Consider the following 27850-nt stretch of genomic DNA (forward strand, 5'->3'; position numbering starts at 1 on the left):
GTAAGGCTTCTCGCGTACGTGTGATAGATTATTGGATTTTAACATATTGCTTGTCCGGTGGATGAAATTAAAACTTGAGAACTGGGACAAGCAAATTTTGAACATCATATCCGGGAAGCAGTTCGTAAGCATGAATGAGGCCGACTTCCTTAATAAAATATTAGGAAATGAGCAAAGGATTGTTCAGAAAATTTCTAGCAATGTTTTTGGCGCCAATAATAGTGGGCACAAATAAAACATTATGTTTATTACGTGATAATAATGAATCTAAAAAAATTCAAATAATAGAAACTAAGATATTAATATATTGAGAACACGATTAATTAAGCTTGGGTGTTTTTTTATCCAATTCTAATATTCTTGGATTTATTTTTCTCACTGACTAAATCCTTACAAAATGTCTGTAAAACATTCAACAAATTTTACATCACTGTTTACATCATTTATATAAAGATTGTAAGTAAAAAACTTACAGAAATCTATATTTATTCACTCTGGGCACGACTGTAAACATTTATTAATGCGAGTTTTGGATTCATTTCTATCACGTAGCAGTAGGTATGTTGATTCATTTATATTCACAACCATTGGCACAAATAATACTGCTGGAGATTTTTGAAACCGTTTTTTCTCTTCTGCCAACTTTTGATTCAAAGAGTGGGGTTCATGAACCCTTAAGAAAAGAATTTGCAGCAAGAACCTTACACCAGATTTTCGTCACGGGTCGTTTGAAACGCGGACTAACCAGAAAGATCTGGCGACTTTGTTTTTTTCAATTTTCTACTGATCGATACCATTCTCCTGATGTTCTTCACTGCCCTAGATTAATGTTCCGTCCAAAAACGTATTAACTCTCCACCAGAAAATGTATTGCCTCAAAAAGACTATTTGATTTTCAAAATATAGCGTGCAAGTTGGAACGGTTTGTTATCCGATTTAAAAAAAAAGTGTTCTTAATATTTAGGGAACACTTTTTTACGGAAAAAAAAAACCAGAAGTGTCAGAACTTTAGGATTAGCTCACGTTCAAACGACCCGTTCCCTATAAAACTCAAAATTAGAGACACGTTTGAATAAACATTGATGAATAAAGTGTCTATGAGAAATGGTTGAGGGATATTTTTCATGATGGAGTTAAAACGGAACACTGTGGTGCCTAAGAAAGTTCAATTTTGTATTCATTTGTTATAATCTTACTTGTTGTCGATGTGCGCAAATCAGGTGTGCTGTGAAATACATTTGAGAAACGTTTTGGAAATTTCATTTTTGAATTTGTATTACATTTATATTCATAAGCAATTTCAGCATTAGTGGTAAATAAGAAGTTGTGCACTACGGAAGTAAAAATATCGCACTGCTAACTGCTTTCAAATATATTGTAAGAGATACAATATCTAATCATTCTCTAGCTGTTATCAGCTGTCCATCAGAGTGCTTCCCGTATTATGATTAGACTGAAGAAAACCATTTTCAGAGTACATAGTTCCGTTCATTGTTGCACGATCACATTGTAGGGCAAGAAGTTCAAAAGCCAAATCCGTAGCCGTGAACTTCAAACAGACCGTAAGTTGAAAATTTTTAATTATTCAAGCTTTCTCGAATTCGGCATTCGTTGAAAATAATATTCTATCGTGATGCGATGCCCAAATGGTGGCTGAAGTATAAAACTTGATAAATGTGTGTGTTTTTTTACTCATAGCAAAGTTAGAAAATCCTAAAGGATGTCAAAAATCCAGAATGAAAATTGTTTTCGAAATAATCTGCATTTTTCATCGATTTTCACTGATTCAGATTGCGTTCTCAAGTTCTTTGAAAATTCATTGAAGAATTCAAATGGGTTTCGATGTTCAACAAAATGGAGGTAGTTTTTTGAAAATTAAACACATATTTACTCAAAAACCATCAAAGACCCAAATAAAAAATCGAAGAGGGTCTTCCTTCACAAATATTCTAGAAAGGTCATAGTTTTCACATTTCGACGTGTCACAGGATTCCCAATTTTTTCACAAGAAAGAAAAAGAATATTGACAATCAATAATTCGGAAAGAAGGATTTCAAAAACGGTGCAAGATATCCAGAAAGAGATAGAAAAAAATGTTGCTCTAGCAACATTTTTTGTGTACTTTAGGTAATTTGTAATAACAAGAACTTGAGTTTTTTACTTTTGTTAAATGTCACTCATATTACTGAAATGTTGACTACAGCCACAAAGAGCGTTGACAGTTGATAAAAAGAATTCCAGTCACTCCTTGTTAGAAACACATTGTGGTAACGGTTTGATTTTGAAACAATGATAAAGCGTAAAAGGTACATATATTTATAGATCGAGAAGGCAATTTTATATTCATTGTTAGCAATAGAATATTTGAATAAATCATTTGCACAGGGAAAAAATAAATAAAACATTATACGCTGAGTCAGAGGTCACCTGCAGGCTTTGAGTGTAGAGCACACACACACATTCATATATATTATATATATATATATGTAGGTATACCGGAGGCATCTATCATTTAACCGAGTAGTTACAATCAATACACGACAAATGTGAGAAGCTAGACCATTTCAATCGACTTGAAAATTAAGAATTTAACGTTCTACCATGCAAATTTTAAATTACACAAACCATATATGACCATTAGGTGCCAAAATAAATGAATATACAATATTCGTAGCTTTTGTGGACATATTTTTTTGTATTATTATTATTATTATTATTATTATTATTATTATTATTATTATTATTATTATTATTATTTACTGGGTAATTACACGCATTATCAACGAAAAATGTTCAGTTTTGTTAGAGAATTGATGAAAAGCTGCGATGTAAATATTTGTAAAATAACAGGTGAGGAATGAAAAAAAACGAGAAAAGATTTTTCAATAGTAATTTAGAGCAGACCAATTGAGAAAACTGGATGATTGATTCTATGAGGGTCAGACAGAATATTGTTCACTTTTGTTCGGACACTAGGTGTGATCTTAAACACGTTGTCTATAAATTTATTTGATTACCGTTTCCATCATGGCTATCAGTTTAGCCATTTGGGCCAGAAATCTAATTTTCTAACCAGGCTGATCTTATTAAAACTCATTTCTTAGCAGTCTAACAAATAGTATTTTATTAATGACAAGACGATATGTAAATTTAAAATTGTGTTCCATTACTCGGTTTAGATAAATTAGGGATATGCGAAGATCAAGTAGTCACACAGTAATCTCAGATTCTGATATAATGTTTCGACGATGGAGTAAACACAAGAAGAAAAAAAAACGAACAAGACATGTGTGGATAATTCAGCTGATATAAATTTGAACAGGTGGTGTTCATAATTGCTGCTAACTTTGATCATTCACAAGCATACTGAATCGTGATCGTTTCTAGTATGTACAACAGGTATTCACACGCTCAGTACCAGTTACGAATAGTTGAAGGATGTTCGGAGCAGGTGCTAATAGGAATTTGACCTAGTAGTTAAGCACAAATAGTGGTCAATGAGAAAGTGAAAATCGTCTCAAAGTATACGTAACAGATAAAATATTCATTTCGCTACTATCACACCATCCATTTGGCACTTTTGCAATAACGAATTAAATTTACTTTCCATCATTGGTAAAAAATTAATTTCAGAAGTTGTCAGGAATTTCTACGAATACTGCAAATTTGTTCTGGCAAATCTCTGACAAATTCTAATCATTTCCAGGAGTTTTGCAGAAAACGAAGTTCCGAAAAAATATTGAGTTCCTTCTGGAAATTCTTAAAAATTTGTTAAAATCCGAAATTATTAGAATGAACTTAAATCTTTTCAAAAATAATACGGTATATCTGACAAATTTCGAAAAACAGGTTGTGAGAGTTATCCAATAATTTTTATCACCGAAGCACTGCGAAGACTTTGTATAAATTTTTGTATAAATATTACCTGTTGAGGATGGTGGAGCACAAGTAGAAATAATTGTACTTGTCGAGAGTGATTCTAATGACGGTAGTTTTGGCAGCGGTGTTGATCCAGCTTGAACACCGCCTTGTCGAGGTTGTCTATCATCTCCAGCCGCTATGATTCAATTTTAATAAACCCAAGTTATCTTGTTGGTCTTTTAAAAATTACGTCACGCTAATCATTTTACCGTCAATAATTCTCCCACTTCAATTGAAATGTCGTATTTTATACTCTTCATGTCCCTGTGCGGTAATTTCAAATAATGTTCACTGTTTTAATTGAGAAAGAAGCTCGTGTAACGATCGAGAGAAACAAACACTCTGTACGATTGCTGAAGAGGCACTATACTCATAAAAACACTGGAGTCGGACTGACTACTTCATTGATGTCAAGTTATGTTCTTATGTATTAAATAACAGTTAGAGAAAGGCGCTATAGGCGTCGTTAAATTATTTTTCAAACAGCTCATGAAACATACATTTAACAATTCAACGCTTCCACTCTGCGGTATTCTTCTTGACGCATATATTTTCACCAATACAAGCGCCACGTAATTGATTTGCATGATTTTAACTCTAATCGAAAGGCATCTAATATAATTATATAAAATTTTTTCTACGGTCAGTGAACGCTTACTAACGACAGCTGTAACCACCTTACCAGGTTGAAAATATTAAACATCAATTTGGAGAGGCATTTCTTTAAATACACATGCAAATGTAACAAGCAATGTACAAATACACAAATCATACAGTTCTTTATTATAATTGAGAGATCAGCAGAAATAATGAAAAATGTAACTGTTCGCTTTCGAATTTTGATCGCATAAAACGTCCTCTGTTCCACTGAGGCACCTACTCTGAATAGTTTAATACCTGAAAGACCAAAATCAAAAAACTGTTCAAATTTATATTGTATTTTTCTCAACTTTGTAACTTGGATGATTTGAATTACTGAGGTTTTATCAAGTCACTAGGTTGAATAAAAAATTCTACACTATCGTAAATATCGAGATGCGTGTACCTATTTAATTTTTCTGTCCTTTGACCACCATTTGGGCTACAAAAATCGTCCAAAGCTGAATCGTGAGCAAGAAAACCATTACGAAGTTATTGAAAGAACCTATTTGAATATCCATTCTTGCTACATTTCGCACGGTCTGCAGATTCAAGGATTAACAGTTGTAATAGTAGTTGCACAAAAATATCTCTATCCAAGTGTTCCATTGCTAAAACTGTTCCATCGAAAGAAAAAATGAAATACAACGAGCGAAGAAAGTTTTCTACTACAAATTCAGTAACTGTGTGAAATCTTGTGTGCCATGCATTGGACATGAAAAAATATGATTATTGTAAATCTAAATGCATGCAAGGTTTAAAAACACCAAATTCAAAGTGATTAGGAGTGCAAATAAACGACAATATAAAATTATATAGACCATATGCGGACCTCATTTTATGTGACAAGAGGTGATTAGTACCTTTTCCAATAAATGATATTCATATTATTCTGTAGACAAAGTTTGGAGACGACGAACATCGTTCGATATTCCAGAATTTAACGTGAGATTGGCTAGAGCTCGGGATTCAGCGTAATCGTATGGTCCATATCGTACTGCACTAAAATATATTCAACTCAAAAAAAAAAAAAAAGTTAGAAAAAGTGATATTTGTTCAGGGACTAGCCAATTCTACTACAAGCTTTCAGCCAAATACAGTAACACTCATAACATACTGTAGAAAATATATATGCACCTCAAAAAGGTCATTTTTGAATTTCGACTGTCTCACCTCCCAAATCGGATACGAATCATTCAAAAATAATTCCCGAATATTTTCAGATTCTTATTTCAAGTCTAACCCGTGCCGCCAGAGGGTTGATTTCCTCATTTAACCCTTTTCAAAGGAACAGTAAATTCGCCAAATGGATTTCGATGAGATTTGATATTTTGGGGCGTTTCTTCGGTCGCTGATTACGAAGCTGGACTCAAAACTTTTTAATTGAAAATATCAGAGCCAATATGGCAATACGAATGAACTTTTGGGATTTTTGTTCGGCATATTGGATCCACCGTTTTAAATTTCAAACTTTGTACTCCAGATTCGTAATCAGCGACCCAAGATACCTCTCTGTATGAAATCTTATCGAAATCCATTTGGTAGATTTACTGTTCCTTTGAAAAGGGTTTAATGGGGACATCAAGCCTCTGGCGGAACGGATGAATTGAGATAAAAATCTGAAATAATTAGGGAATTAGATTTGAATTATTTGGAATAGATTCGGAATGTGAAAGAGTCGAAATTCAAAAATGACCATTTGCCCTTTTACCCTTTTACCCTAATACACATTGAGTCGTTTCATTTGGAAGCAAAACTTTTATTTTTAGTTCCTCCCTGAAAAACATATACACATCAAGAAAAACAAGTCCTCGCTCGTAAATATTTTTTAATTGTTATTATAAAAGGTTGCTCCTGCAATATAAAATCTTCACATGTAAATAACATGGGCAAGATCCAGTTTTTTTTCTAACTTTTATCACTGAGCTACGTCTAACGATAGGGTACGAGCATGATTCTACAAGTATTTTGAAGATAATGAAATTCTTTATAAAATTGCCATTTGAATTTTTGAAACAAAGTCAATAGTTTAGCTACCAAAGACGGTTAAGGATAAATTTTTACATAAAATTTTATTTCGAGACTCATAACCTTGCACCGTTTGAGATACGAATTCTTGTTTACCGGACACTTCTTTAGAGAATTTAATTCTCTACAAAATGCTCCCAGGATCGAGCCCACGTCATCAAATGTGACTGAGTAGCAACAATTTGAAAAGAAGACTACATCTTACACATGTTATTTAAATGAAAAAACTTCCAACTCCAAAGAGCGATCTTTTAAAATTAGGTTATTGAAATATACTACGCCGTGGATTTTTTTCATAAAACAAGTTTATCAGGTGGAAGTGAGAAAACAAAACGTTGCTTCCAGTCGTAACACCCTGATACTCATGTCTATATATACGTAACACAAGTGCTCCAAACTACATATTTTATGAAGAAAGAAGCAAATCGACAATAAATTTCAGAAATATGATTCAAAACACAAGAGTTAAAAATGTTTTTAAATCAGATGGTAAAAGGTACAGGAATACGCTTGATGTATTAACTATTGTGGCCTGCTTCTAAAACATTGACCAACTCTATTACAAGGAATTTTGAATTCTCTCAATTTTATCCAGTCAATTCGAATTATTTGTACTTTGTCATTGTATCTTTGAAAATAACTTTATCTGCTAACAGCATTCAAATCTTTTTCAGATATATAGGAGATGCTAGAAATCTGCTCTTATATTTGAATAACTCATAATAAATTCTCTTATTACGTATGAATAACAAGCCAAATAAAATTGCTCAGTGAATAAGCAGCTCTTGAGAGATATGTGTTATTCAAAGGGTAGTTAGAGCAACGGTTAGGAATTATAAGCAACATGTAACATTAGACCTGTCCTTAAGAAGGGCAAAATCGAATTTTAATGGTCTCACCCCCCAAATTGGTTCGAAATAATTCAAAAAAAAATGTCCGAATTTTTAAAAAAATTTCCCTCGATGTTTACCCACGCCTAGGAAGCCTTACTTTTTCACATAAGAAAAGCATTGGTTTTTCGGGATTTTTTATGGCTTTTTTACCGCTGCCGTAATTATCAGCTAAAAAATCGCAAATTCTCAGAAAATGTTGACAGTTACGTTACCTTTTTGCAAAATTTTGTTAAAAATTCGATTTTGCCCTTCTTAAGGACAGGTCTAATGTAACATTGTAGGAAAATGAATTTGGCTCTCAACTCTGCACATTTAATCTGGGAGATTTTGAAGCTGCAAGATTTGAAGCAGGTTAATTTGGCCTCGGAGTTTCGATAAATAAGACAGTGAAAAGGTAACAAAATCACTAGTAATATTGATTGCTATGAATTATACTAAGTACATCGATGATTGAATAATACATCAGAGCTATATATGAATTTATCATGACAACCTTGGTTGAGAAATGCTTCTGTATATTTTAAAAAAAAAAGAAGAAATTCTGCTCAAGTTTTAGCAAATTCTTATTATTTTCACAAGGTTCGAACGTTTTCACAATTATCAGATACCGGCACAGTGTTTTACAAAATTTTCACGTATACAGCAGAGTTTTTGTAATGCTCCAGAAATTTTTAAAAGATATCTATTTCAAAATTCTCCTCTACAATCTCAGATGTATTTTTATTATCAATCGATTTTTTTTCGTTGAAAGATGTTTTAATTTTACTGACTAAAAAATTGATACTGAATTTTCACTTCTGTATTGGAAACCAGAAATCATTTACAAAACCTTGTACCATATCCGTAAGTGTTTAAATGTGTAAGTAACCAGACTAATATCCGAGACTCTTGTCAAAAGTTTTCAGGTACAATTGTTTAGAAATATACAAAAACATTTTTCCACCAAGGAGTGCCGATTGCAATTGGCCTGCAGAATCCTGTCATGTTCTATTTGTGCTTGGGCGTTTAATGACAACAATCTATCACTTGTATAAATATACAAACATTTCAGGTAACATTAAAAACCGTGCATCTACTTATCAAAAATGAGATACGATTTGCAGATGAAACATTCAAGAGGCACGCGAAGCGAGACATATTTTCAATTTAGTGTTAGATATCTACGACAAAACTTGCATTGAATTCGCTTCGTAAGAAGTTGAGCTATAGTATCAAGCACTTCAAGTATTGTTATACGATGTAACAAAGACCGCAATTGAATGAATGCCGACCATTGAATCCGAAAAACTCTAAAATATTTGTTTGACAAGTAGTTCTAAATCTTCCGAATCAAATGGCTTTTTTGTTCAATTAAATGTCGCAAATGGTATGAAATTCAACTTCAACTATTAACAGGAATTACTTTCTCAACCGTTGAATTTTCATCCATGCGTGTTAAGATAGGAATAGATGTAACACGTATATGTAAGTAGATGAAATAAGATGGCGATAACATTTATCTCTAAAGGGAATTAAACATTTTTCAAATAGACAACATAGAATACCACCAATTACTGTTTAAATCGCACTTATAATACTCACGACTGCTAAGCGAACGACTGACGTTAGGTGGGGTCATAGTTTTGAATGGCTCAGAAGGATTTCCTACTGAGACAGAATAAGATTCAGATTGTGTTCGACGTTCTCCACCAGGCACCATGATTGGTTGTGAACTCATTTTTTTATTACTGCAATATAATAAAAACAAACATATACATACATACATTTTTGTGCTGTTAGTTCAATTTAACGAATACACATTAGAGATGTAAATACATCCAATTTGATCCGCTGATGTGAATAACTATTGCATGTAATATTTGAAATCATGCAGAACATGGTAGTTGGCAGTAATAACTACTGGAGAGTCGAGTAATGACAAGCAGAATATGACCCAGTCATTTTTACGTCGGATCGCCTTTAAATACAGAGTAGCAGCATCGGATAGTTGTGTATTTATCATACGACTTGAATTATGCATCATACAAGCTTTGCGTTAGAACAAATTCCAGAATTCTATCCATGCGATATGAAAACTGAAGCTAACAAAGCGAGCATCAGATCTTCGGATTATTGGTTCTGCTCAAACTTCCAGGGTCTTTTCCTTGACCTTAAATATAGAGCTTGTGATATGTAATTTCATCTAACAGGCTTCTCTTCACTCCGGTTACAATTATTCATACAGCTAGTAATTGGATGAGTGAAATGCCGTAAGAAATTAAATCTCCTTTCATATCTTTGCGTCAAATATTAATTTTCATCAGCGTCGAATCAAGTTTCAATAATGAGAGATTATAGATTCGATGTGAAAAGATAGATTATTTCAGAGCAATAGTGAAGTAATTACGAATATATAAATTCAACTAGAGAAAGTACATTAGATGAACCTGCACATCAGGGGATCCATATTTAAGACGAAAGACATGGTTTTTTGTAAAATCCATGACCTTGAAGTCTGATATATAATATATATGTGAAATTTACAAAGTTACTGCCATATTCGAATTTCAGAATTATAACTACTGTCTGTTATTTGCCGAACATTGAGCTTCATTTTCTAGACTGGAGAGGAATCAGCGGTGAAAACACGGAAAAACGAATCTTGAGTACTGAATTTGACTATCAAAAATAGATAATCACATATTGGTTGGATTACTTTGCTTAGATAACGTGTAACCTAGAAAAAATAATATCGGCAAAACCGAAAGAAGAATAAATTACACAATAACGAAAATTTAACAGCAATATTGTTGAATTGATAATTATTCCAATAATAGTCAGAGTCTAAAACGGGTTCGACGCCGTTTCGACGTAAATAAAGTTCAAAGATTTAGTATTTTTCGCGGTTCATATTTTCGACACAAGTTTTCAAAATACCAACTTTGAGCCGAAACGATGCCTAAATAACGCCGAAATCGGAAAGTTGAATATTTTTTACCGCTATTGACGTAATGTTGGCTTGCGAAATATTGATGTCCGATTCAATTAGTCAATTACATGTCATCGATCAATGCATCCATTTGACACGAAACAACCAGTAGCTACAAATTGTCCTCTTGGAGTTTGTTCAAATAATTTCGTCTATAAATTTCAGTGGTGAAACCAAATGCGAATTTTATTCCTCTCGATATTCCAACAAACTTACATTGACAATATATATGACCAGCTTATTATTGTCCTGACGAAAAATCAATTTCGGCACACGAAAATGAAAGTATAATAGAGGATAAACGTATATTTGAATGCGAATAAATTCACGGGAAGATTCACACCCTTTCGAGATAATGATTAATCAATATTTTGAACGTAAACAGCGCACATTGACAGGAGCGCTGTTAACTTTGATAGCTTTATTGACTACAAGTAAGCGTGTATAATACACAGTAGGCATAATACGCATGTGTCACTGTATCAATGAATCGAGGTCAATCAACCAACTGAAACACGTACGTATAATTATAATGACCGCTGAAAATGATTTTTCCCGAGTGAATGAGATCATGCGACGTCGAATAAAATCAATTTCAAATAACGCGCAGAGAGAATCACCTCCTAAGCGTAGAACGTATTACGTCACTCTGCTGAATACGTGAAAAAAAAGTGTGTGTGCGGCACAGGGAAACGAAACTTGAAATGTGGGAAGAAATATCGCCCAGAGTTACGCTTTAGGTTTTTCGCGAGCGTCTGGCATCGATATCAAAATGTAATAACGTCTAGTTTACGTTACTTGCACACCAGACTCTCGCTAAAAGTACACTTCGTCCGCATCGTCCGTATCCAGCATGCGCCCATACATTACGTGTATCATATATATATATGTAGAAATGCGGTGTGCGCACTGCGGTACACCAACACTCTGCTATATTACGGCACTACATTCTGTAACTGGTAATTGAAAACTGAAATAACACACACGTTGTACTGGTTAAGAAATTAAACACTTACTGCGTTCCGGTACGGCATCCACTGTTCACCTTTCGCTTGTATTCATGTTCACAATGAATATTTATATCGAAATTACACAAGTAGAGCAAGAAAAAAAAAAAATACGTATCTGGCAACAGCGTTCTGTACAGGCAGGCAGTTATTAAAATAGCGAGCGTTTTTTCTTCGTTAGAATAACTAGTTGCACACGATTAATAATCAACTAATCACTTCAATTAGGATTTCGTTTACACGCGTAAATTCATTAAATGTATCCAAATTGAACATTTAAATTCATCTGTTGTTTGGATGGATATTATTTACGTACGTAGCGCGTTCTCCGGACGGATCATAAATACTACACGTGCGACGTTAACGACGTCAGGGGAGTGACTGACACTCTGACAGTTTGGTTATTCGGTTCAGTCGGTACGAGAGTTCGGCGCAATTCTGTTGCGATCGAGATCCACCTGGTTCCGATATTCGATCAGAACTGTTTTCCGTCCCATCCGCTCTGCCGGATTGTCGCTCGGTTATGTCTCGCTCCTAGGGAGTTTTTACCGCTCGCGATAAGGAAAAATCGACGCGTGGTGGTAATATTCAATGATGCCTTAAACTTCCGGCTAATTTATTTTCGGTCCGGAACAAAATTCAAGCTCGATTTTAATCTTTAGCTCTGCCTTCAGCCAGTCACGCACGTGAGCACTGGGATACTACCTTTATGTGTATAAACCGATAGTGTAAACGCGCTCGCCGGTCTGTTGTTATTAGAAGTCTATGGAATTTGCGAAGTCTAGCAGTTTCGTAGCTCCATGTTTTATCTACTGGATGATATTTGGGAAATTTATGAATTTGAAAACAATTATAAAATTCCTTAATGGTTCGTTGTTCTTGTCGGTTACCCATGTAAACAAATAGCTGCCTGAAATAAGACGGCATTGGTGTTTCCTGTAAAAACCTTCTACGAATCGCATTGCAAGATCGTCGATTAGTCGATCTTGAGCATCCCTGTAGCCAGTGACTCTTTCGTACAAAGGGAACACTAGCGACGCCAAGTCGTACAAAAAATAAACCTGATATAAACGATTACTCTACAAGTTTGTCACTTCACCCATTTGAATATGTGCTCCTTGTGTAGTCTCAATGGTTTGAATGTTACTTGTCTATTTGTGCGTATTTTAACGTGTTGTGCCTGATATTTCACAGAAAATAAGAAATTATTTGAAAGAAATGTCGCGCAGTAAGTAAGGTTAACTTTAATTAGGTACTATTTGATATTTTTATTCATAATGGGTGTGCGGTTGGTGTTTATTCCACGAAAGGAAATTAATGAACTATAATTGGTTTGATACTATAGCTTCGCAGAGCGTGCGTCGTCAACTGCAGCGACTGATTGCACGATTTAAGTTTGAAGAATTAGAATTAGCAGTGCTACCCATTTTTCCTGAATTGACGTGGAACAAGTTGAGGTCGTTGTTGATGAAGCATCATCAAAATTTTACAACTCGTGCATCTATTAGCATCATCGAACAAATTATAACAGTATGTATGGATATTACAGAAATAGAATATCGAACTAATTTTTAACATTTTTACAAATATCAGTATTTCTGTGCCTTTAAAATAATAATTGATGTACATATTTTCTTATAGACTGCAAGAATTGGAAACAATGACTTAAGAGATAGACTATCAATCCTAGAAGTGATAGGTATAGCGTTGAAATTAAGTGACAAAAATATCACAAACTGTTAAGGTATCTGATGATTAACTGTCAGATTTCAATTTTTTTCACAGAGGTGAGTCGGCATTCGAATCAAAGAATTTGGACATGTCACGAATTGCGTGGCGAGACCATGACAATGTCTGGTTCTCAATCAGACAGCGAAATTCGAGATAGAGTTGCAAAAGAATTTTTGAGAAGTGTGCAGAATATGGAAGTGCAAATTACGTCATACAATGGGATAACTTTTTTGACGCTACGATCAAGCAAAAGATCTACAAGTCGACGAGTCAAAAATGTTGAAACTTTATATTTTGCCTTTTGTAAAGGAGAAAAATATTTCTTCAGTGGGAAGAAAAATGTGGGCAAAAATTATTTACTGGCTATGGCGCAAGGCTTGGGCTATACCAATACAAAGCCTGGCAAACTGTCAGGTAGAGATTTGAAATCGCTGATAAAGCTGCTTAGGGCGAAACAGCAAGGAGCGATGAACAGCGAAAATATATCTGTTCCTCCTGTCTATCCAGGGTTGCAGCCTGTAGTTCGGTAAGATCTGCTGTTCGATTCCACTTCAATTTCACGATCATTTTCGTGATGAACAGACTTTCCTAGTAAAAAAATCTCAGAAATGTATTATTTTTTTGAATAGTTCTGACAAAAATTCTATACTGTTTCTGGATGGGTTTAAACTAATCTATTAATTTCGAATTTGAACAAAATCTAAAGATGTTTTGGAAACAATTTGCATTTTTTCAAACTTCTTCTTACATTGATAACCTTAAAAACTCTGAACTTTCTTCTTCCTGACTATTTCTGACCAAATCAAAATAGAGGTGTAAATCGAATCAATTTCTGGAGAAAATTCGTATTTTGTTATTTAAACTTAATCATGTATCATAAACCTGAAAAATATCTGGTCTAGAGTTGCTGCATTTTTCTTGATATTACTGCATTATTTAGAAATTTCCAAGAAACAGTTGAAATAATTTTTCTGAAATGGAATTGTAAAGTTTTAAACATATCTGCAAAAGCATACTTTCAGTAACATTAGAATTATGATGTCTGTTCAGAAATTTTATGGTAATATCAAGGTTTATCCGTAAATCTGCCGAAATTCAGTTTGCGCATGGAATTGTGTTGTTTCTACAAACTTTCTAGAAATTAATAGAATGTATCAGAGATTTTTAAAAAGAGATGCGATACTGTCACATTCTGATAAATTCACATCGTGCGTCGAGTCGTAGAAATTTCTATTATTTTATGAAAATAATTTCCCACAATTGCTCAAGCTTATTATTTACCCTTGCAGAAGTACAGGTATAGACTTTACTGAATCAAAACAAAGAGGGGAATACATAGATAAATGTTTTGGGACTGAGGCCCCGAAAACTGAGATGCTGGCTGTTAATATTGCTTCTGAAGTGTGGGACTGTCCGGAGTTAGTTCCTGAAATGGAGGGAGAATCTGGCATTTGCAAGTGAGTAAACAACATTTTAGAGTACATCACATTTTTAATTTCCAATCCCAAATCATCTTTGTATGGCAGCGCCATCATCCTGTATAAAACTTTTGAATGTTGAATTTTATCTTCTAAAAGTTCTGATTTGTTTATTGTTGATTTTACAATATGGTGAATCTATTATACTTGTGACGTAATGTATTTCAAAAGATTTAGACACATTCATAACAGAAGCTCTTTCCCAACTGCACTTTGCATATTTGGTTTGTTGAGCTTCGTTTAACATGAAAATGGAAAAAACATTTAGTGTAAACTATTGAAAAACTAGATGCTTAATGTGTTGCTCAAGATAAGACAGTTTGAACTTTATCCACTTGGTAGTGTATTCACTACCCTTCATTTTGAAAAGTCCCTGTTGGCCTGTAACGAGTTCAGAATAAAATTTCCCTGGAAGTAAGTATTTTAGAACATTATGTATTCATTATGATTAATTCTAATTTATAGGTGGGAATTTCACAGCACTTACATACCAGGCATGATAAAGAAATTAGTGCAGCGTCGTGTTCTGACTATTCCATTACCAATTTATGTTCAGGACATGTTGATAATAGGGAGGAATGAAACGACTTTGCGTTCATATTGAGCATTTTAAAATCCGACGTTTGTCAATCAAGGAACAATGGGGCTCTGGAGGATACCAAGGTGACAATGGTTCTGGGGTATTAATGACGATATTTAGTAATTTCGATACTGGTTCGAAGGTTTTAATGACGATGCTAAATTGTTTAGTCAGCTCAAAATAAATTCTGCAAATAATAAGATTTATTTCGGGCTTTTATCGATCAAAATAACGATGCAAACGGTGCTAGTTATATTTATTTTAAGACGTTGCTATCATTTTTTGAAATTTTACAAAAATGATCCTACAACAGCGATATAAAATAGATCCATCAAAATGAAACTAGTACCTGAAATTCACTAAAATCGGTTAAAATTGATTTCTTTTACATCGTGAAATGCGGGGGTGTCACCTATGTTGACTTTTATCCAGTCCTACATATAACTGATAGAAAAAAGCTGTAGCCAACGCAATTTTACCGGATAATAGTCAAGACAATTGACACGCCTACATTTCGCGAATCAAAATAAGCATTTTTTTATCGATTTCAGTGACGCTTTCGCTGCTAGCTCGAATCTATTTTTCATAAATAATCAGATTAATCTATTTCGTATCGCTTTTTCGCGGTAGTCCACAAAATTTCGCAAAACTAGCTGTCAGTCAATAAAGACTGACTACAGCATTTTCTTAACTAGAGATTACTGATATTTATTGTAATATAACGACTATCATATGGATTTTTAATATAATAAAATGTTGACAATGACACAGGAATTTTGCTGTAATCACCTTTTGCAAAATAGCTTAGATATAAGGAAAACGATCGACACAGGCTGTTTAGCTCTATCTGCAGTTCGAAAAAGGGGTTTGCCCCACTTTACAGCTAAGATGCCTTCAAGCACGGACCCTCCAAGTCAACGATTAGAGTGAGAAAAATGCCTGTAGCGCTCGTTCCCTCTGTCTTCTCACGGCTCCAGCTCGGAGCACAGTGCGCGCAGTCACAGTCTCTCTCTATAAGTCTATGACGTACCCTAGAGTTACCTATGAAGAGCTGTATGAAGCACATCCTAGAGCACGGTCTTACATACAGGTCCTGAAACTCATCGAAATTTGCGTAGTGGGGGAAATACGCTCACGCTGCATTTTTTGTTTTTCGTCGCTGCCGGTAGTTCGCACTGTCGTAAGCACGGGTCGTAAGGTAATGTTCGCAAACGCAACCTCTAAATTTTCATAAAATTTTATTCCAATTCATTTGAATCGATAATACGGTCAGACAGAGATGATACACCTGTATCTATCTCTTTCCCAAACAACCTTACTCTACCGCCCCGCCTCTAGCGATGAATATTTCTCAAGCGTTCAGCCCCCACCACTAGAGTTTCCAGCCTATATGTAACTGTATGTAAGACCATGTCCTAGAGCGACAGGAAGTAAACCAATACCATGTGACAATAATTTAGCAAGAAAATCGTACATTTATGGCATCACTTATATTTTTTATTCCATGGTACTAATCCATGCTCCATGTAGCACTACCGCGATTTCGCGCCTTATATACTTATTAATGTAATCTAAATCAAACATTTTTAACGTTATCGATATGTCTGGAATTTTGTTGAAAAATAGCCTTAAGAAATTATTCGGTCACGATGATTTTAAAAGTGACACCCAAAAACGTGCAACTCTTGCTGTTTACCAAAGTACGTATTATGATCATCCAAATACGTTTTCAACGTCGGCGAAAATTTCTATACAATGTTTACATTATTGTCACTTGAGTTTGAAAATTTTTTCTGTGGCACTTTTACCACCTCATGTCTATTAATTCACGTTAATTTGACCAACAATGTCATAGATTTGATCTTATTGACACTATGGGTTGAATTGAAACATCACTTGAATAATATGTCAAACCAGACATCAGTTTTCAATGAAAATGCGTGCACAAAGAATGTTTCGAGGACTTTTTCTTGAAACCATGAAATTTGATGGCCAATGTAACTGGCGTGTCAATATTCACAGCGATTGATGCTTCATTTGTCTTTGTCAAGACAAGATTTGCGAATAATGTCTGTGATTAAACAAAAACTAAAAATTTACGGATTGTTGTGAAACCAAGAATTATGATAACGTTGAAGTTGAACAAACTGGAAAATTCTGTGACTTATGGATGTTTGCAACAAATGAATTTCATTGAATTATAATTTTATTTCCTATGTATTCAGTTTTAGAGTTTTCCATTTAAATTTTTAAAAATAATTAATTTTCAATAAGGAAACTTAAAACCTGGAAGTTTGAAAAAATTTTGATAAATTTTCATCTCCAACAATTGTACAAAAATCGTGTGATTAACAATCGTGAAAAAAGTTTGAGTTCATAATCATGAAACGAATTTCATATCTTGGTTGATAAATTTCATGGTTATTTGCTAAATTTTTGGGCGTTTCGTTATTGTCAATCGCTTCTTACTCTGTAAAATCCATAGAGAAAATCACATGATTCTTTATCTGTAATGTGATGATATTCGTAATATTTTTAATCGATAATTGCAGCCGTGCTACACATGGTATTTTGAGTTTGAATCGGTCCTACCATTTTAATGAAAAGTTTGGAAAAAAGATATAACCATTCAAAAAATCTCTAGCAATGTTAGTAAACATGAATGAAATGATACACCTACAGTATGACAAATGAATCTGAGGCAACTCACATTAAACAACTTCAGAAATCAATAAATAAATTTCAGGAAACCTTTTATAATTAGAAAATTCAAAATGATACTGCTCTGCAAATGTTTTTTATACGATTCAAATGTTTTGGGCTCATTTTAGAAGCTAAAAAATCTTACATTACAGCTTGATTATAACGCACAAATGTCATTGTTGATGAACATCTGTTATATCGTTTCAAAGTCTATATCCATTACGGGAATAAATATTGCTAAAAAAAATTTCAGCTGATCTTTGAAGATCTCTACGGTAACTAAATAAACTGAAAGATAAAAACTCGGAAATTTATCCTGTATCCCTTGTGGTCGACACGCTTCGTTTTTTTTTATCTATTCTCGTTTGTTGCGTTTTATCATGGAATTGTTGATTTCATACAAATCGTAAATCTTCAATCGCGTCAACAAAGAGAAATCTAAACTTTTTTTATTTTAGGGAAGAAAGATGTGTACATCTGTATGCCGACAGGGTCAGGAAAGTCGTTGTGCTTTCAACTGCCAGCAGTTCTCCAGGAGAATAAAGTTGCACTAATCTTTTCTCCATTGATAGCTTTGATAAAGGTGAATATTATTATCACCTCTAACTTTGCAACATCACAGATATTTCAAATACTCCTACATACTGATCGAATGTTTCATTCATGATTTTTATTTTTTTTCTTGCAATACAGAATCAAGTCGACATTTTACAGTCTTTGAAAATCAATGCTAAATGTCTCAATTCCAAGACACCTCTGGAAGAAAAAGCTGCAATATTGAAAGATTTGCAGTCAAAAAAACCTAAAATCAAGATGTTGTACATCACACCGGAAATGGGTGCTACACGCACATTTGAGGTACTTTTATTTGTATTTCAATTGCAACGGATATAATTCGAGAAGAGTTCTACTGCATTGTGATTACATTTTTCATCGTTAAGCTTATTCATCTTCTTAAAAATCAAATCTTCATAATCTTTGGTGCATCGAAATGGAATGTATTATTACCTCAATTTTTTTTACAGCAAACTGCTCGTTTTCTAAAATCAAATTGGAAAACATATAAGATTTATGCGACTTTTTCGTTTTCTTTGTTTGTGATTGCCAAATACATTGCATATTTAAATTTATTTTAATGTTCGAAAATGGTAATTTTTTTTATATTCGTTAGAATTTCATGTATATGTAGAATATTGGCTTTAAACTTTGAAAAAGTTTTTCAACGAACTTAAAGAACGATTTTGATTAAAAACTGTTTTATATCAAACATTGATTTATATTTTGTTCATCAATATCATCTTCATCATGTTATACAAATTCTTGGGCTAAAATATGTTGTATAAAAAATACCCATTCTGCTTGTATTTTTCATTTTTTTTTCGTTTGTAATAGAATCTTCTTACAGAATGTGGTAATGGAATTACAAAACTCTAAAGTAATTTCATACATCGTGATTGACGAAGCTCACTGTTTGAGTCAGTGGGGTCACGATTTTCGACCCGCTTATAGGCAATTGGGACGATACAGAGAAATATGTTCCGATATTCCCATGATAGCTCTAACAGCAACGGCTGACAAAGAGGTAACGCTGTGCAAATGATTTACTTCTTGTACTCAAGATTAAAAAAGTATGAAACTTGAGGTACATGAAATTCCATTGATATTATAAATTATTCCAGGTTGTTGAAGACATATTTAGAACGTTAAAAATGAAGGATCCACTCAATTTTACACTTCCGGTATTTCGCCAAAATCTTTATTACGACGTCTGGTTCATTGAGCCCTTGGCTAATCCATATGTGCATTTGAAAAACTTCATAATAGATGCATTAGGGCCGTTGAATGAGTCGGTTCCAAAAGTATGCCAGAGTTTCGAATTTTATTATCACGGACAAAGTAAATCGATTTTCTTTGAACATGCTGATATTAATTATTTCAGGAAAAGAGAAACTGCGGCATAATTTATTGCCGCAAGAAAGATGACACTGAACTTTTGGCTGAGAAATTAAGTTCAATGGGCATCACAACTTTGGCTTATCATGCAGGTACTGATTAGTAAAATATATCCGATCAAATGCAAGTTGGTTGTACTCTCTTCTAACCTTGTGAAATACTGTGATTTTATGGCGATATAAATTTCCAGGACTAACAACTAAAGTCCGTAATGCAACTCAGAATAGGTGGACTGTTGGAGAAGTGCCAGTTATCGCAGCAACTTGCAGTTTTGGAATGGGAGTCGACAAGGGATCTGTCAGGTTGAATTTTTGAATTACACAACGATTTTCAAGAGATCGAAAAGTTACTATCCAAATACAGCCCTACAAGTAGCTTTAAGGATGAATGGGCCGTAATGACTCAATCAAAAGTAACGAAAAACAAACAGGCGTTAAGAAAATCTTCAGCAGTGTTACTTGAGCTCATTATGGTGAACATGAGTGAAACTACATCATTTCCATGTAATAGAAATGAATCTGAGGAAATTCAATCATTGCAACCTAAGATATTAACAATTTGAGGAAAGATTTTATAATTAGAATGTTCCAAATGATAAAACTTTGATGTTTTTGTTCTGATTTTAATGTTTTTGGGTTCATATGTTGTAACTATACTATAATGCATGATTTCTTGAATGTTTTCCAGACAATTTTTGGGGATCTGGCCACTCTGCACAATGATCCCAAAAGCATTAAAATCTGTTAAAAAATAGCAACGTTTAATAATTTTGAATGTTTTAATTATAAAAGTTTTTATCAAAATGTTGATATGCTAGTTATGTGTTATTCGAATTTCCTTATATTCAGTTCTATTACATACTAGAGATGTTGTTTTGTTTAACTTCACTATTATTGGTGCAAATGACATTTTTGGAGATTTTTCTACATGGCACGGCCCATTTATGCATGAGACATTATGTCTACTAACTTTTTAAGTGGTATAAAATTGCAACTAACAGGTTCGTTGTGCATTGGACGGTTCCTCAAACAGTTGGCAGCTATTATCAGGAGTCCGGAAGGGCGGGAAGAGACGGAAAACCGGCGTTCTGTCGGGTTTATTTCAGTAAAGTTGAAAATGGCGTGATCAGCTTCATCCTACGTAATGCCAAGGACGAAAATACTCAATTAGCAGTTTCTAAGTGGAAGAGCTTTGAAAAAATGGTTTCTTACTGCACGGAGGCAAAGTAAGAACTCTCTCTACTTGAATACATTTTTTATCGCAATCAACGCAATGAGAGTTGTGACAGTAAATTTATTTTTAAGATGTCGTCATGCTGTGTTTTCAAAACATTTTGGTGACAAGCCACCAGCTTGTGTAAGCCAATGTGATTGCTGTGAAAATCGAAAGATAGTGGAGCAACGTATTGATCAGTTCGTAAACTGCAGTTCCAATGTTCGAAAGCCAATGACAAATCAGGCCAACGATGGTTTCGGTCTTGCTAAGTACGACACCTTGTAAGTGGCGCATTGTTGATTTTACTAAATTATATTATTTCATAATACTTTATTGTCAAGCATTAGAGCAAATAGCCAGTGCGAGTTTCTAAGCAAGAATTCAATGAAGCGAGTATTTAAACACTGAGAGAGTCTTTCAATACCATTTTCAGCTTCCTAAGATCGTGGTATTTCCGATATAAAAATGAATTAAAAGGGAAGAAGAGATTGTATAGATAAAATGTAGCTAGAGATATTTTACGATTATGAACATACTGCTATCGAAATATAATCTCTGTTTTCCCAAAAAGTATTAGGAGTTTTGCTTTTTTTGAAACATCTTGATAAGCACAAGTTTGCAAAGAAATCCGCGATAATTATGAAGTGATAATATTTTCTACAGCCAAGCAGATACTGATTCCGATGGTGATGGAACATCCAGCGATGCAATCACGGCGCAAGAGAAACGTGAAGCTAGAGAATTGATTCAGCAACAATTTGCCTTGCGTAGAGGGAAACAAAAATCTGTTACGGTAAAGCTATAATGATCCTGTTAATGGGTTAAATTACCTTTGTAGTGGTTGTGATTATGAGAAAATCTTACTTGAAGATAATACTTACACTTGAAATTTTCTCTTGAAAATACTTCAAGTAAAATTCTTCTAATATCAATGCTTATTTGTGAGTAGTTATGAATAATGAATTTTGATCTCATAAAGGCGAAAAAACAGAGCACTTTGACTTTGTTAAAATCAAATGTCCAATCCGCTGATGCGACTGCTGTTAAAGTGAAGGGCTTAACAATTGAGGTAAGCTTTTAAACCATTAAAACAACTCTGGAGAAAAAATTTTCAGAAATGCCAATTTTAAGGAAAAAGTTATATTCTTTTAGAAATTCATTTCGTATCCCAAATCTGAAAAACATTTGTACTTCTGAGAAAAATTAGATATTTTTAGAAAAAAGTTGAAATCAATTTTTCAGAAATACTGCTGAAAAAATCTCTACTTATTTGTAAAAGAATGTTTCCAATGAAGGTAAAATTATGAAAAACTCTCACAGATTTTCAATAAGTCTTTCCACAAATCTCTTGAAACTGATTTTCTGCATACAAATTTAGATACATCTACAAAGTTTCTAAACATGCTTCCAATTTATGAAATATTTACCAGAAAAAATTAGTAACGGTTAAAAAACGATATTGTATTTGTAGAAATTTCTGCAAGTTTTTGAAATTAATTTTTACCACTACAAGTTTCTCTTAACTTTTTGAGAAGAGTAAAATTGTGGAAACAAGTTTCAAAAGATCACACATATGCTTCTTGCAGTTGCGGGAACATTTTTACAAGTTATTGACAGAAGAATTGATGAAAAATTGGAAACTTTTTAAAAATCACCAAGCGTTGATTTCGCTCAGCGAAAACGATATTAATTCCTTGGCGAAAAATCTTGAATATTCAATTTTTTGCCGCACGACCGCCGTCAATGTCTACAAAGTTAACATTGCAAAATTGGTAAGTGTTCTGTAAAGTTTAACGCTTTTATTTCACTTGCAAATTATCAGACTGGAGTAAAGTTTTATTATTTCATCGTACTGACTTCAAAGTCACGAAACACTACTTATCGGTCTCTTTCTTCGTTTGTGAATTTAGGTTTGTACATTGACAACGTCAAACCGTGCACAGGTACTTGACGCTAATTTGGAACACTATGAGCCAAATGCAACTAACATTTCAGCCTACCAAGTATCGAATAAACCAAAACTAGGCAAACAAGAAGCTTTGTGTTCCTCCAATGGCTTTGTACTTGCAAAAGACCTTTACAATAATTCCAAACAACTGGACAACAAGAACAAGTCTAACAAAAATCCGAGTATATCTGATTTCATGATCAAATTGAGTGATCCAAAAGTGGATGAGTCGAAAATCAAACACGAAAACGAATCTAAAACTCCTTCGGAGATTACCAAAGATTTGAAAACTCATCACTCCAGTGAAACGAGTGACAAGGATGTTAGCAAAAAGCGAAAATCTGATGCAATATCAATAATTGACTTGGCGTCTAACAGTTCGAAGAAAATGAAATTGGAAACTAATGAAATAGTCGAAGAAAACGTGCATTTATCCAAAAATCAAACAGATGAGCTCGACGTGCTCGATGTTGATTGTAGAAAACCGTTAAATGATCAAAAAATTGATAGGCATGACTGTAAAAGTAATTTCAGGAATTTTGACGGCAAAGTAAAAGACAGCAGTTCATCATCCAATAGTGTTTCTGTATCTAAGGATAGTGTTGTACAAAAATTGGAAAACAAGGCAAGGTTTTCAGGGCCAAATGCAGTAAGCAAAAGCACGTCGGTATCGACAGAAAAAGTATCGGACATCGATGTGCCTGAAAGACGGAAATCCCACAGAAAATCAACAGCGATTCATAAGCATCCAGTGGATAAATGCAGAGGAGAGAGTCATGCTAAAAACTGCGAAGATCTACTTTCATCGATCAAAAGCGCACTGAACCCTTATTACAAAGATCAGTTCATCCGGGACAGAGAAACCTTCAAAACAATTGCGAAAATTATTCATACGAATTTGAAAAGTAATCGCACTTATGGTAAGTTTACATTATTAGAGTGGATTGGATTACAAATATATTTATTCGTCTCTGAAACCTTGAGAAACTGAAATATGCAGTGAATATTTTCGAAGTGGTCAGAGAATATCAGTGAAATTTCACGGTAATTCAGAAAACGTCAGAAAATCATTAAGATACAGATAAAAAATGTGAAGCTGAAACTAGCAGCCCGATCTAGCAGCCAAACGTATTTAACCTTTGGGAAGTAGAAAAATGCAATGCAGGTTCAAGGTGCTTGACAAAATTTTGATTTCTGGACTTCACTATCTTGTTCTAACGAGTAGTAGAAAGTTTGGCTGCTAATTCTGGTTGCTAATTTCAGCCTCGTAAAAAAATAACAATCACAGGAAAATTAAATATTATCTGAACGTAGAAATTGTAAAATGAACAGACAAAATTTAGGTGTTTCGGGTAAAATAGTGATTGTTATGAAAAACTGAGGTTAATTTTATTCTGAATTTTTGTTCGAGTGATAACATACCTCCAGAAAAATCTGCCAGTATTTTCAGAATCATCAGAGAAATCAGAGAATTTCAATAAAATTTCAGAATAATTCAAGAGATTTGAGACAATCGTTAGACAATAGACAGAAAAAACAAAAGAAAACATTCTCAGCGAAATGAAATTCATTATTCGAGGCATAATCTATAGAATTGTAAATTGTAAAGGAACAAAATCTAATCTTATCTAAGGATTTTAGAGAAAATGATAATTTTTCCGGAAAACCCTAAACTTAATTTCACACTGAGTTTAAAAAATTTTTAATCAGTCTGTGGAGTGAAACTTTTCTCAAGAATCAATGACTCATCTCTAGGTTTATTGTCGCATGAAATTCCTGATCTGCTTTAATTTTGTTCATAAGAAGTAGAAGAACTGAGAAAGCTGATTACCGGGTAAAATGCATTGGTGTACTGAATCGCATTATTGTTTTTCAGATCGACGAGAGATTAATGCGATTGTGTTGGAGTACATAAGAAAACTCAGTCGAAAATAGCGTCTGCGTTTATCAGTATTCCAAAATTTTATATACATAGACGAGTTGTGAAAGTTGATCAGAGGTGAGTTGATCAGAGATGAATTGCCCGAGTCGAGTTCCTATCAAGAAATACATAAATTTCCGCTTATTTCCAACCTAGTACTGTGATATATGTAATTGTTTTTCTGTAGGTAAAATAATAAATTATTATTTAAAACAATATGCAAAATTGTACATTTTCGTCTGGTTGAAACAGTGCACTGTTTATTCAATTTACAAAGAAATAAATAATCATTCAATTATACTATGGAATTAATAACTTCATGGGATTGTATCAAACCCTCCGCGAACAATGAAATGCCTGATATCATCATGATCATGATCCATATCATCATCAACAAACACAAGTTAATAATTTACGTACACAATAATCGAAAAATTAAGTCGTAGACGTACAAACGTAATTCCATCTTTTCTCTTATTGCAATAGTAATATTAATAAAAGTAATATTAATAATATATAAAATGGCACTAAATTATAGTACATACGTATACAGTACACGCGGGTTATATTACACTACTCAGGGGTGTAGGGGTATTGATTGTGATATACAGCGAGTCCCCCATTCTGCGGTAGGCATTCACCGAAGCCCCGTGTAGCTATTTTGATAGTGGAGATAGAGAAAGACACAGCCATGGACACAGCGCGCACGAGAAAGAGAAGGAAACATTAGTTGGCAGGTAGTGGGGCAAGGAATCGCGAGAGGAGAGTTGAGGAGTGTGGTATAAGCCGCGCGTACTGTGATTGAATTAAGTTGAATTAAATTATTCTATTCAAGTAGTGTATAGTAATTGAAGAAGAGAATTAGAAAAGGCTGTCAGTGCCATTTAAAAATAAAAAATAAAAAAATAACCAAATAATCAACTAATAAATAACTGTGCAGCGGAGCAAGGTGTTTTTCTTCGTACTTGTTTAATTTCTGGTTGCAGGCATTTACAACCTTTTGTAATTCGTCTCTTCAATTATTTACCATTTTCATCGGCCTAATCGCGGCCTCAGTCCACAAAAATCATCCTCGTATCACAAAATATACAGTTTACGCCAGCTTCAATGCTAAAAACACGGATATCTAGACTCGACCAACATACTCTGATTCCTTTTTACATCATCATCAACATCATCATGATCATACACAATGGCAATTTTTTCATAATAAATAATCTATTTGTTTGTACGTAATATATGTAATTATTGTTTTAGTTTTCTCTTCCATTTTTTGCTTACTTGTTTCTTTCCTTTCAATTACTAAACACATCTCTAATTCTTAAAAAACTAAGGAAATCAGTAAGACTATAAAGTAATTTGAATACACTGCATAATAGACTCTGATCTCAAATCTAATGTCATCAACGATTTTTAATATACTCTTAAATTTTATATCTTTTTACAGAACCAGAATAAATGGAGAATTCTATGCAATTTCACCTGGCGTCGAACAGTCACTGCTTTCAATTTTGTTGTAACTTCAATATATCGTAGTAATTTCGAATACAATCACCCGTATTTTTTTGTTTCTCGAGGTCACTTGCCGTCCCGAAGTTAGAAAACGTAATTTCAAATTTTTGGGTCACATTTAAAAATTTGAAAAACTACCAAAAATCGTACCCAAAATTACATTAATTTCAAGACCTTGAAGAAAGTTGTATCTTGATTAGCTTGGAAGTTCCGAATTATTTGCTATAGTTGTGAGTCACTTTATTGTTGTAGATTTTAGAGAAGGCTCTATGAAACTACAAAGATTTGAAGAAATGGAAAAACCACTTTGGTAGAGTTCTAAAATCTTACCAATTTTCTTTAGAATCTTAGAAAATTTTTCTTCAGATTTTCACAATTTCCAAGCCAATGAAAAGTGCGAGTTTCTGCAAGGTGTCACAATTTTTGTGATGTTGCGGAAAATTTTCTGTAACTTTTTTCAGATTTTGAAAAGTGGCCTAAAAGCTCGAAATTCAATGGATTCCATGTTTGGAATGTAATCCGCATTCGAGGTACTACGCATATACTAAAGTTGAAATATAATTGGAAATGGTGACCGTCCCACGCTAAGTCAAAATGCATGAAATTTGATATATAAGTTTAATCAACCACTATATCGAAGCTCAAAATACTTGACAACAAGCTTTTAACTGACAAATTTTTTTTCTGTCATAAAGATATGCTACTTAAATGAATAGTACGAATTATATTAACCTCTTCCCGGCCGAATTTTTCACGTGTCCGTTCCAAATATGTAACGATGGCCGAGAAGAGATTAATTTTGCGTAAAATGATATACATTATCATGGCCTCGGAGTAATTTTTGCCTTGCTTGGATTTTTTTGCAAGAATTTGAAGCTACTTTAATAAGTACGAAATAATAGGAGGTACGCGTAATATTATCAATTATTAAAATGATTAATTTTTTAGGCCATTAGTACGCTGATTTTCTCCATAAATAAATTAATCTATTTAAAACTAAATTCCTTATTATACATTTAATTACATAATTATAAGTGTAGCTGATTTTTTTACGTGGCTTAGATCTTCTTGAGCATTGGTAAATGCAATACTTCCGGAACCTCGATGTCTTCGAGGCGAATGTTCGATGGATTGAACGGGAAGGTCACAGCGTACGTGAAATTCAGATCCTTTAAAAGCTGAAAACGAAAAAAGAATAAATTTACTACGTTATCGGATTGTCGATTTACACATACCTGTTACAAAATACCTGACGTTATTTTCCTACCCCGATCCTGTTTTAATTCTACATTTCTCAACATTTGCCTCGTTTACAATCGTCAGAAGTTTAATACTTTTTTCATCAATCTTATT

At 33.7% G+C, this 27850-nt stretch overlaps 4 protein-coding genes across 10 annotated transcripts in view; 2 read left to right on the plus strand and 2 right to left on the minus strand.

The window, feature by feature from the left end:
• The window catches only part of Orp8 (Oxysterol-binding protein-related protein 8), a 27008-nt gene extending 15167 nt beyond the window's left edge, over positions 1-11841 (minus strand). Inside the window, exons 1-3 of one of the 5 annotated variants that reach the window (XM_046614437.2) lie at positions 11466-11841; positions 9063-9208; positions 3926-4057 (exon numbers count right to left, since the gene is read on the minus strand). In XM_046614437.2, the coding sequence (XP_046470393.1) occupies positions 3926-4057; positions 9063-9198 (268 nt within the window). In that variant the 5' untranslated portion in view covers positions 9199-9208; positions 11466-11841. The remainder of the gene's footprint in view (positions 1-3925; positions 4058-9062; positions 9209-11465) is intronic. The other 4 variants (XM_046614436.2, XM_046614438.2, XM_046614440.2 and 1 more) reach the window with 4 other exon arrangements.
• Positions 1476-16091, plus strand: LOC124213282 (uncharacterized). 2 transcript variants are annotated; one of them, XM_046614451.2, is made up of 6 exons: positions 1476-1562; positions 12802-12986; positions 13098-13155; positions 13242-13713; positions 14477-14644; positions 15131-16091. In XM_046614451.2, the coding sequence occupies exons 2-6, from the start codon at positions 12924-12926 to the stop codon at positions 15267-15269; spliced, it is 900 nt and encodes a 299-aa protein (XP_046470407.1). In that variant the 5' UTR covers positions 1476-1562; positions 12802-12923; the 3' UTR covers positions 15270-16091. The 2 variants fall into 2 exon arrangements, with proteins under 2 accessions (XP_046470407.1, XP_046470405.1); XM_046614449.2 differs by lacking the exon at positions 1476-1562 and adding an exon at positions 12488-12684.
• Positions 16092-16651: 560 nt separating this feature from the next.
• Positions 16652-26036, plus strand: LOC124211349 (ATP-dependent DNA helicase Q5). Its single transcript, XM_046610323.2, has 14 exons — positions 16652-16945; positions 18407-18531; positions 18642-18806; positions 19354-19530; positions 19628-19807; positions 19888-19993; positions 20092-20203; positions 20902-21126; positions 21206-21397; positions 21780-21909; positions 22096-22185; positions 22703-22888; positions 23027-23984; positions 24941-26036. Exons 1-14 carry the CDS (start codon positions 16846-16848, stop codon positions 24997-24999), a joined length of 2805 nt encoding a protein of 934 aa, XP_046466279.1. The 5' UTR covers positions 16652-16845; the 3' UTR covers positions 25000-26036.
• The window catches only part of didum (dilute class unconventional myosin), a 28978-nt gene continuing 26338 nt past the window's right edge, over positions 25211-27850 (minus strand). For both annotated transcript variants that reach the window (XM_046610322.2, XM_046610321.2), the window contains one exon: positions 25211-27675. In XM_046610322.2, coding sequence (XP_046466278.1) covers positions 27556-27675 — 120 coding nt within the window. In that variant the 3' untranslated portion in view covers positions 25211-27555. The remainder of the gene's footprint in view (positions 27676-27850) is intronic.

The sequence above is a fragment of the Neodiprion pinetum genome, chromosome 2 (genome assembly GCF_021155775.2).
Source record: "Neodiprion pinetum isolate iyNeoPine1 chromosome 2, iyNeoPine1.2, whole genome shotgun sequence".
Lineage (NCBI taxonomy): Eukaryota > Metazoa > Arthropoda > Insecta > Hymenoptera > Diprionidae > Neodiprion > Neodiprion pinetum.

What these genes read in the sequence shown, in the direction of transcription:
- LOC124213282 (XM_046614449.2), top strand. An exon ending in GGGTTGCAGCCTGTAGTTCG is followed by an intron (nt 13,714 to 14,476) that starts GTAAGATCTGCT and finishes TTACCCTTGCAG; the next exon opens with AAGTACAGGTATAGACTTTA. An exon ending in GGAGAATCTGGCATTTGCAA is followed by an intron (nt 14,645 to 15,130) that starts GTGAGTAAACAA and finishes TCTAATTTATAG; the next exon opens with GTGGGAATTTCACAGCACTT.
- LOC124211349 (XM_046610323.2), top strand. Translation starts at nt 16,846, where the DNA reads ATGTCTGGAATTTTGTTGAAAAATAGCCTTAAGAAATTATTCGGTCAC. An exon ending in AACTCTTGCTGTTTACCAAA is followed by an intron (nt 16,946 to 18,406) that starts GTACGTATTATG and finishes TTTTTATTTTAG; the next exon opens with GGAAGAAAGATGTGTACATC. An exon ending in TGAAGGGCTTAACAATTGAG is followed by an intron (nt 22,186 to 22,702) that starts GTAAGCTTTTAA and finishes TGCTTCTTGCAG; the next exon opens with TTGCGGGAACATTTTTACAA.